Source organism: Lagopus leucura, unplaced genomic scaffold, assembly GCF_019238085.1.
Source record: "Lagopus leucura isolate 7727_CA_CO unplaced genomic scaffold, USGS_WTPT01 Super-Scaffold_739, whole genome shotgun sequence".
Lineage (NCBI taxonomy): Eukaryota > Metazoa > Chordata > Aves > Galliformes > Phasianidae > Lagopus > Lagopus leucura.
The window spans coordinates 18,683,450-18,693,844 of record NW_024962255.1 but is presented as its reverse complement, the minus strand read 5'-3'; the positions used below and the strand labels follow the sequence as shown (position 1 = coordinate 18,693,844).

The window sequence follows — 10,395 nt, the reverse complement described above, 5'->3', positions numbered from 1 at the left end:
AGCTGGAGGTTATGAAATTCAACAACTTTATTATGAGTGTTTTGAGATAGGAATTTACAACTTCTGTCCATCAGTGGAACTGACACTAGGATGAAGCTTGTCCACAGTTCCTAGTACTTTGGAAGTAAGCTGATGGAGACAGGATATTGATTCTCACCCATCACATGCTAAGGGGCACAAAAACAATCTGTGAGCAGAACATTTACATAGCCTTCAAAGACCCTACCATGAACCCTGTGCAACAGCAGGTTCTTCTTTCAGTATCCCTAAGTGTGAACCTTTTAAAGTGAATTTGTGGCAAAATTCAGCAGCTGTTAACTTGCTGAAAGTATTCTCATTGCTTTGATTCAAAGCTTTTCAAAGCTTTAACAAAAGCGAAGTGTCTCCTTAAAAACACCTTCCCTGTCACAAATGTCTGCTCTGTCAGTTTTTGCTCTACCTCTTGGATGTTCCTGTGGAAGCCTGGACCTCCCTATCTTGTTCAAACGTGTGCTCTTCCTGTCAGAGGGCATCAGTCACGGGCATGCTTTTCTTGCTGCATTTTAGCAAGTCTCCTAAAGTTCTGCAGTGTTTATCTTATACAGCTGAAAGTCTCCTCCTGTTTCATGAGCTCTGCATTGGAATGCAGTGGAAGGGACTCAGGGCCTGTGGCCACCCAGATTAGAGGTTTTTGTAATAAGGTCCCTATATGGTTTTGTTAGAGACTTCAGCTCTGTCTCTCTCATCTCTGTTCCTTGTTTGGGAGGCTGGTGGGAGGAGAAGAGCTGAAGGGGCTATATAACCCTGATGCTTTTGGATACACAGTGCACCATCCCAGAGCTGCTATCCCCAGCCAAGCACTGTCAGGGTAAGTGGCAATGAACAAAGAGTGTGATTTATGTTTTTCTGGATGACTTTAAGTAATGTCAAATAGAAGATATTCAGGAGGATGTACTGCTGTGCTGCAGTTTGCTTAGACATTACTTACTAGAATTAAATTGGTAAAATGCTTTTAAAGTCTACGCTGAGTTGTATTTATTTTATAGCACTTTTGAAATGGAAATGGATCTGATGATTTTGCCAATTCCACCAACACTCCAATAGTAATATAAAGACAGACTATGTCATGGTACAGCTGGAATTTAAGTGAACCCATGTGCCCCTGGGGAGTTACTTTTGGACAGAACAGGGTTCCTGAAGGGGTGAATTTGAACACTGTGTAGTGATTTCTTAGCAGCTTTGCTTCGGTGCTCTTAAATCAGCTTAAACTGACATGAGTGTTTTGGAATGTGACTGTAAGAAGAGCTGGAAGATGCAAAATAGCAGTATCTAATCTAACACAAAGAGGATGCATGTGTATTTGTTGCTGTCTTGATATATATGAAACAATGTTCTGCAAAATGCCAAACATTTTATTAAAGATCATGCTATACCCAGCATTCCTTTTGTGGCTGGAGTTGTTCTTCTGATAACATGATATGGAGGCTGGGGACGTGATTGGTTGTCTCTCAGTGTAAAGCAGGTAGAAGTAAGAGGCTAAATGCTGTATTAATTGCTGGGGAGAATATTTTCCTTTATTCTGCAGTGCTGAGTGACTTTGGCTGCTGGAGGATGTTACTACTGCACGTCATGGCAGTCCTGAGCTGTAACTTGCTCCTTGGAAGCAGAGTTACTGCCTGAATGATTCAGTTTTGATTTTTCAGCTTTTTGTGCTGTATTACTAAATATGGTTTTCATTAGAGTCCACCAAGCTCAGAAATGTAGCCTTTCCTGCTCCCTCCTCCCCCCTCCCCCAAGTGATTTTTGGCATTTCATTCTCTGCATTAGTTTGAGCAAACCCCCTGACCTCGAACTCTGTTCCAAAAACAGACGGTTGGAAAGCATATTTCCTAATTAGGAAATGGTTTGTCTAAACCAGTCTGTTCATTCATGTTAGATAACAATTGTACTACATTGACTAAATGCTTAAATATAAGGAACCTGTTTTCCCAAGAGTTTAATAAATGCAAAAATTGCAACCTACTTTCCTTTCCTTGTAATAATGACAAAATATCTGGAGTACATCAAGGTGGGATTTCCTTCTCTGTGCCTTCTCCTGGGAACTACTACATCCATGCAGAACTGCAGCCTGCAGAAGCAGCCTCATGGCTGTGTCTCGTGGCTGTGAAGAGTCTGCAGTGAAGAGTCTGGGGGAGGCTGTCCCTGCTTGTCCATCTGTGGAGGCTGAATGTTGCCTCATGCTCCTGTACTCATCAGACATGGCTCTTACTGACCCCTCTGCTGCTTCATCCTGCGCTTCCAGCATTCCCATGCAGAAGGTTTGAGCGGCTGCACGAAGAGCTAGCTGGGCTGCTGGAAGACAGCTGTCTCCTTCAGCTGTTAACACATTGCAATTTGTTGAACTCTGCATGGAAGCCCGAGCTCCCAGCTAGTCAAGTGATTCTCTAACACACTATAAATTGTGGGCAAATAGTTCTTCTCGAGTGCCAGTATTCAGGGCTTGTTCCATAATTGATTTTAATACAAACCTTCAAAGCATTTTTATTACCCTTGTTATCTTCCTGTTGCCTGAGGAGAAAAACAATTTCTGTTTTAGTGAAGCAAGGAGCCAGCATAAATTACTCTGTCATTCTACAAATGGAGCTTACTAACTGGTTTGAAATGATGATGGAGCACATACTATGGGCAGTTTTAAAACACATGCTGTCCTTGATTGCATTTTAAAGTCACGATGTCATCTTTCTACATGCACCATTCCTGTCAGGATGATAGAGGCAGGGGACATCATGCTGAATATGATGCAAAGGGACCTTTGTTTTTGCAGCTGTCAGTCCAGCGATCTTCTTTATCTCCCACCTACTCCCCAGAGGTGGATTTCCGTGATGGAATTTAGATAAACATTTGCTGTCTCAGAGCTGTAATGACCTGTCTGCCCATGCAGCAGGACTGGAATAGTTCTATGGAATATCTTGAATTATGTCTGATGCACGGAGCCCTCCTGTGTGTCAGTTCCTTTTATACTGCATTCTCTGTCTTACAGGGTGGTTCTGGTACCTCACTTTGTCTTTTTCAATTATTCTTTTCCTGCTGTTTTCATAGGGCTGTTTTCTGCTTGGAGCACCCGAGGACACTGACGTAGAAGATGTGTGAGGAGGAGGACAGCACTGCCCTTGTTTGTGACAATGGGTCAGGGCTCTGTAAAGCCGGCTTCGCTGGGGACGATGCCCCAAGAGCAGTTTTCCCTTCCATCGTGGGTCGTCCCAGGCACCAGGTGATAAAGTGCTTCGGTTGTTCCATACTGAGCTTGGAGACATGCACCGTCCCCAACCCTCCATCCCAGAGCTGAGGCTAACTGAGCCCTGAATGATCTGTGTAATGTGGTATTTATAGGTAAAATATGTCCAGCAGTGCACTCACCTGAGTCAAAGCAGATCTTCAGCCTTGTGAGAGAGGAATCCTTCTCTCACAAGTTTTTTTTTCACTTCTTTCTATGCTCTCTTCTCTCTGTACTTTGCATCACCCAGAGAACTTGGTGAGTACAGCCAGTTTAAAAGTAAGCAATCCCAGAGAAGTATCTGGAATTTTTGACTGCCCTAAAACTGACAACAGATGATGTGCAGGGAACTGAGGGGAGAAGTTGTCAGTCTGCTTCCTGTCAACCTTACTTCTTCTTTTAACTGTGTCACAGCCAGACACCTCTCTGGGGTTTCTAGGGCTGATTTTTTCTATTTTTTTTTATTTTTTAGCTTCAAGTTTTACATTTGAGCATATGATACATTCCCAATAATTTTAATAGTTTGCAAAGTGTATTTATTGGCTGAGTTGTTAAATACAAGGTTGCTAAGCCATATCAACATTAGTGAGATCTAGAGCAGCTTAGCTAGTCCATAACAGACTAAACTGGCTGCTGGGTTTTAAAATCCAACTTATTTCTTCTGTGTCACCTAAGGACATGTTGAAATGAGAAGAGAGAGACTGGCTGTAAGATGTGGCACTTTATGCACCCAGCTAATAATTTTTCAAGCCATTGAAGGCAAGTGGAATATAGGCCTTTTGATATAGCCTCTAGGAGGTCTAACTGAAGTGTTTGAACAATACCACAGTAAAAAAAAATAATAAAAAAAAAAAATTCAAGTGTCATCTTTTGTAGATGGGATTAATTATATTAATTGCTCAAAAATAAATCATACAATCACAGTAGAAAAATACGATATGACTTGTTAGAGAAGCCAAGGTTTGGAACATAAAATGACTTAAGCTCTGGTAAGAGTGTTAGGTAGTCAAAGCATCCTGCAGTATACTACTTTTTTAACAATATTTCTAACTCAAAGCATAGAGACTACTGTACATCCAGAGTAGTTTCCAACTTCTGACTCACACACTTGGAAAATCTGAATTGTGTATTGTTGCATCGTGGCCCTTAGATGGCACAATGTCCCCTTTCTGCTTTCTTTCAGCAGACAGGTCATCCCTAACTAATAAAGAACATTAAAACAAGTCTATCATTCTACTTCATCTGGATGAATTTGACATTGTGCTTCTTGTGTGTGCATGCATTTTAACATCATACAAAAATTGTACTTGTGTGCTGTTTATTTTAATTGTAGTGGAAAAATGAACTTGAGGTTTGAATTGGCTAAACATTTCATTTTGAAAATTAAGGAACAATTAATTCTCCGATCATTAGTATTTATAAAGTGTTTTGTAATTAGTATCACTGGCAATTGAATTTATCTAAGCTAATGTAACTGCTTTGTGACACCTCTCTTTGAGATACTAACTCTATTTATGTTATTTTTTAGGGTGTGATGGTTGGTATGGGTCAAAAAGACAGCTACGTGGGTGATGAGGCTCAAAGCAAGAGAGGAATCCTGACCTTGAAATACCCCATAGAGCATGGCATCATTACCAACTGGGATGACATGGAGAAGGTACATCAGTATTAAAATAATGTGCATCATTGGTAGACAATCACTTGAACTGAATGTTTAACACATAACTTAGTAAATTTTAGATGAAAGTGTCACACTGTCAGGTGTGGTTTAATGAGAAGCTTGTTAGCAGCAAACTGGAATTAAGCCTGTGCATCTCTCTCTCCTATTGTAAGATTATATTTATTTTCATTGATTTGTGTGCCCTTTGAAGAAATCACTTATCGTTAGCTGCGATATTTCTAACCTGAGGATTGAGTGTTTCCAGTTACCTTGGTTATTTCTATGAAGGCAGTAAGAACGATTGCATGTGAAACATTACTCACTGGTCTCAAAAGTGCTATAAGCAGAGTGCTGGAGCATTAAACCTGTCTGAAAGTCATCCTGAGCTGCTAGTTGATGGTATTTTTCTTCTTTGCCTTCTGCCATTATCCTCAGATCTGGCATCACTCCTTCTATAATGAGCTCCGTGTTGCACCTGAGGAGCACCCAACTCTGCTGACTGAAGCACCACTGAATCCCAAAGCTAATAGAGAGAAAATGACCCAGGTAATCTCACCCTACAGCTGTGGAATAATTCCAACGTTGTGAATTCAGCAGGATGTGAACATCAACATTTCAGTTAGCCACGACAATTTGGCTGTTCTGTAGTGTGCATCTCATAGTAAGGGAAGATAGAAAGTGCACATGACTATGTGTCAGATGTCTACGTTACTACATTTACTTGAAAAAGTCTGTGAATCAGTTTTGGATGTGAGAACTCCAGTCTGTCCAAGTGTTGCCACTTTCATCTTTTTGTGTGTGTGTGTGTTTCCAGGCCTACTACACAATGATCTTTAATGTGTCTGTATTGATACATCGTAGATGTAGATCAGATACAGAGGGGTCTTAAAGGATAATATGTTTGATTTAAATGTATTTTCCTTCCTTGTTACTGCCATCACTAAATACAAAAATCTTGTATTTTCCCTTTCCTTTGTTGTAATGATACAACTAATCTAAAATCCCTACTGCTAAGCTAATTATGTTAATTGCATTTCAGATTATGTTTGAGACTTTCAACGTGCCAGCCATGTATGTAGCTATCCAAGCTGTTCTGTCCCTATATGCTTCAGGACGTACCACAGGTAGGCCTCTGGGGGTGGCACTGGTGTTCAAAGCAGTTGTTTGTGAGCACCTGAGCATGAACTGTGTGTTATCTTCTCAAAGGGATTGTGCTTGACTCTGGGGATGGTGTCACCCACAACGTGCCCATTTATGAAGGTTACGCTTTGCCACACGCCATCATGCGTCTGGACCTGGCTGGCCGTGACCTGACAGACTACCTCATGAAGATCCTGACAGAACGTGGCTACTCCTTTGTTACAACTGGTAAGGATGCACTGCTAGACAAGGAGGGGAGTTGTTTAATGTGCAACGTTTCTAGCTGCCTTAGAAGGAATAGCAATGGTTCTGCAGTTGTTTTATTAACAAGAAAGAATTCAACAGGGAAAAAGTACTTTCTCTGCAGGACTGGCAGAGAATATCTGCATAAAAATGGAGAGGATGTTGGAGAATGAAGGTGTGGCTGAGTGCCATTCTAAAAGCTGAATCTTCTCAACAGCGGAACGTGAAATTGTCCGTGACATCAAGGAGAAACTGTGTTATGTGGCCCTGGACTTTGAAAATGAGATGGCCACTGCTGCCTCTTCCTCCTCTCTGGAAAAAAGCTATGAGCTTCCTGATGGCCAGGTCATCACCATTGGAAATGAACGCTTCCGCTGCCCAGAGACTCTCTTCCAGCCATCTTTCATTGGTAGGTAGAATGACTGTTATGCTTTGGTATAAATACTGGGTCTCTATTTTCTTCTGATTTTATCCCACTGCTAGCTCATTTAGATGTATACTCAAGTATGTTCCAGTGCCCATTATAAAATAATCTTTCAGAACAGCACTATTAATACACTGGGAGGAAATTTATGTCAAACAGTAAAGCAAAATGCTTTCCCAAAATAAACCCTGAGTGTTTATTTCTGGCTTTGAGCCCACACCATTTTGTACATCATGTATTGGTTACTATGAAAATTTTGGCTGCAGAAAAAGTTTTCTAAATATTATGAGGGTTATAGTCTGAGTGTGCTTGCAGAGAGGGGTTAAAAAACAAACAGACAAAATGCACTATTTTTATTCTACTGAAAGACTCCCCCAAAATCTGAATCCAGGGTCCGTCACATTTGCAGAACAAATCAATGGTCATGGAGGTAAGCTTTCAGCAAGGTCACTTAAAAATCTTGTTTGATAGAATGTCAGCCCAGAAATAGATTAAGTAGCTGCATACTTAGAGGTTTTGGGACATATTTTGACTGTTTGATCTCTGAACTGACTCAGAAAGAAGGGGAAAAAAAAAAAAGAGGAGAAAAAAAAGTATGAAAAAGAAAACAGATGATTCCAGGACCATATAAGGAATTCTTGGGACGTATGAGGTTGTCTGGAAAAGCCTATTGGAAACTGTACTACTCCGTACCCCTGGATTTTCTTTTTAATGAGGAGTTGACTGTACATACGGGTGTGGGGAGGGAGAGCTGTACCTGAAGGAGCTCCTAAGTAAATAATTCAAACAGCTGCAGAATGACTTTCCATGTTTCTGCAACCTTAAAAACTGTTGTCTTCCAAAGAAAAACTGCAGCTCACATTGTCTGTTCAGAGACAATTTTAAGTCTCTGTATGGAGTTGCTTCCTCAGTGTTCTGCTGTCATTTCTGTAGGCATGGAGTCTGCTGGCATTCATGAAACCACTTACAACAGCATCATGAAGTGCGACATAGACATCAGAAAGGATCTTTACGCCAACAATGTGCTTTCTGGAGGCACTACAATGTACCCGGGCATTGCAGACAGGATGCAAAAGGAAATAACTGCTCTAGCTCCCAGCACCATGAAGATCAAGGTACAGTGCAATTATTCGTAAACTATTTGGGGGGACATGTAAAAAATCCTCAAAAAATCTAACAGAAAATAACAACTCTTTACAAAGTGCTTTGTACATATTTTCAGTCGAGTCTGTATGTTCTACTAAATCATCCCTGGTAACTGGATGAGTCACCCTGGCTGCTAAAAGAAGAAAGGAGCCTTCACTCCTCTCACTTCCTTTCTCATGCTGTGTTCTGCAAACTGACTTAGCAAGGCCAAAGAAGAATAGCATGGAATCAACCAATGTACATTTTTGTAGACCTGCAGCTTGTTCAGTAATTTTTGGCTAATGGAATTAGATGTAGAAAATGCTGCTTCTGTCTTTGGCTTACAAGTAAAGAAAAAGATTCTAACAAGTTATTAATCCTTCTGTTGCTTCAGCTCTCCCCTTCCTTTCTTTGCAAACATTTTGTCAGCTGCACTAATAGGAACGTCATTCATTCTTCCAAGCCCCCCTGGGCTACCATTATATATTTGTCTCATGCTATGAGAGTGGTTGTCTCCCCTTTTGTCTTTTGTGGATAGGACTGCACACACACACACGTTGCTGTGTTGGGCAGGCTAACTCAACCAGAGGAATTAAGGGTGTAGGCTCAGGCAACAACTTTGTAACTATGGCTTGCTGCAGTGGCTAACTGCAAGGCAAGGGCAGACATTAGTGCATATGTACAGTGTTTTTCACTAATACAAAGTAGCAATGCTTTAATAGTTTTGTACAACGAATTCATAGCTTAATGTTGCATTTAATGGTTTTATTTCTCAAACAGATCATTGCTCCTCCTGAACGTAAGTACTCCGTCTGGATTGGAGGCTCTATTCTTGCCTCCCTCTCTACCTTCCAGCAGATGTGGATCAGCAAACAGGAATATGATGAAGCTGGCCCATCCATTGTTCACCGCAAATGCTTTTAAATCACTTTATCCCTGTATGTCTTTTTAGCATATTACTGTGAATGTATTCAGGAAAATACATTCTTAAAATTTCATTCCATAAATCTTTCATCGTAATGGCTGGTTAATTGGTGTATTTTTTTTTGGAATAAATTTTAAAATATGCAAACGAAATTGCTGCTCCTATTTTAGAGATGCAGTTGTGGAGTTGCCTTTACAGCTGGTGCGAAGCTCCATCTCGTGGCGTAAATTTGTTACTGCGCTGTGGGCTCAGAAGCGGTACATGTTGGCCAATGGTATCAACGCCAGAAAACGCCCAGCTGCCAGCCTGTACGGTGCCAGCATTCGGCCTCGGTAGGCATTTCAGTCTGCAAGCAGAACTAGTCATGGTGCTCCCAAAGTTCTGGGCAGCACCAGAGGGGCACAGTGTGTGCTTGATACCAGGAGGAGCACGTGCATTCTGCTTTGCATCTGCTCTATCCAGAAATACTATCTGACCACATCGCTTCTCAGTTCACAGCTACCATGCTGGAAAAGGCACTTCTTATACTCTGTGGTCCAGTAGCGTATGTTGCTTGCTATATCTTTTCCATGGTTGTTTTCTTTGGTTTTATTTTTGATAGAAGCTAAAACTGTCCTTCTGGGAGCATATCTAAATTCTGATACTAGCTTGAAAAGGTGACTTTGCTATTATATATCCTCAGAATGAGTGTAGCTTGTGTTGTTGTTGTGATTTTCAGCAAAGTCTAAAGGGTAATTAAGCTGGCTTAATACAATTGCTCTTCAGAAGTTTGTTTGTTTTTCTGAAGGGGAGGATGTAATGTAATCAGAACAGATAAAATGTTTTTAGACAATGTCCTTTTTTCTATGACTTTTCTGATTCCACTTATTGTCTTAAATACATTGAAACTGATTTTAAGAGAAGTATATGCATAAGCATTGAAGCCAATACTGCTGTCTTAGAAGTATATATATACATATATATGAATATGTTTATGACCAAAGAATTAATTGAGACAGATCTGAAGAAGGTCAGTTCTAAGGACCTTGCTGCAATCCGTATTCATTAGAATTCAGGATGAAGGATGCTATTTATTTTTGTTACTTATTTTCCTTCCTTAAACTCAATTATTTATCTCACCTACCTGTAACGCTTTACCTTTCAACCTGTAAGTTTTTTGCAGCAGCACCTGTTATTTACTATGGCTGCGTAACTGCTAGGTTTCAGATCTTGTCCGTCTTCAGACTCAGTGCACATTCTGAACTCTTTTGTACTAACCTTATTATTTAAAGTCTAGGTCATCTAGGTTTCTTGGGACAGACGCTAAATAAACTCTTGTAAGAGCAAATACCTTCGTATGGTTCTTCCTTCTTACTCTAGATAGATCTTTTTGCCTAACTCTAGCCACATCCAGGAAATCACTGTCAGGATAAGAGCTTGATTTAACATAGAAGTTTCATCTAGAGAATTGCTGGAAAAAACATAGTTATCCAAAAGGCTGATTCTTCTCTACTATTCCAGGATGCAATGACGGTCAGAACTCAGGTGAAGGATTTAATTATGTTAATGACTTAGCATAAACGTGAGCTATGCAAGGATGAAAACAAATCCCTGAATTGATGTGTTTGCCTCTACATTGCTACATA

The 10,395-nt window shown here is 40.5% G+C and overlaps 1 protein-coding gene across 1 annotated transcript; it reads left to right on the top strand.

Moving 5' to 3' along the window:
• The first annotated feature begins 755 nt into the window (after nucleotides 1-755).
• ACTA2 (actin alpha 2, smooth muscle) lies at nucleotides 756-10,097 on the top strand. The gene is made up of 9 exons (XM_042863193.1): nucleotides 756-847; nucleotides 3,079-3,250; nucleotides 4,782-4,910; nucleotides 5,349-5,459; nucleotides 5,953-6,037; nucleotides 6,120-6,281; nucleotides 6,514-6,705; nucleotides 7,654-7,835; nucleotides 8,626-10,097. Exons 2-9 carry the CDS (start codon nucleotides 3,122-3,124, stop codon nucleotides 8,767-8,769), a joined length of 1,134 nt encoding a protein of 377 aa, XP_042719127.1. The 5' UTR covers nucleotides 756-847; nucleotides 3,079-3,121; the 3' UTR covers nucleotides 8,770-10,097.
• Nucleotides 10,098-10,395: the final 298 nt, after the last annotated feature.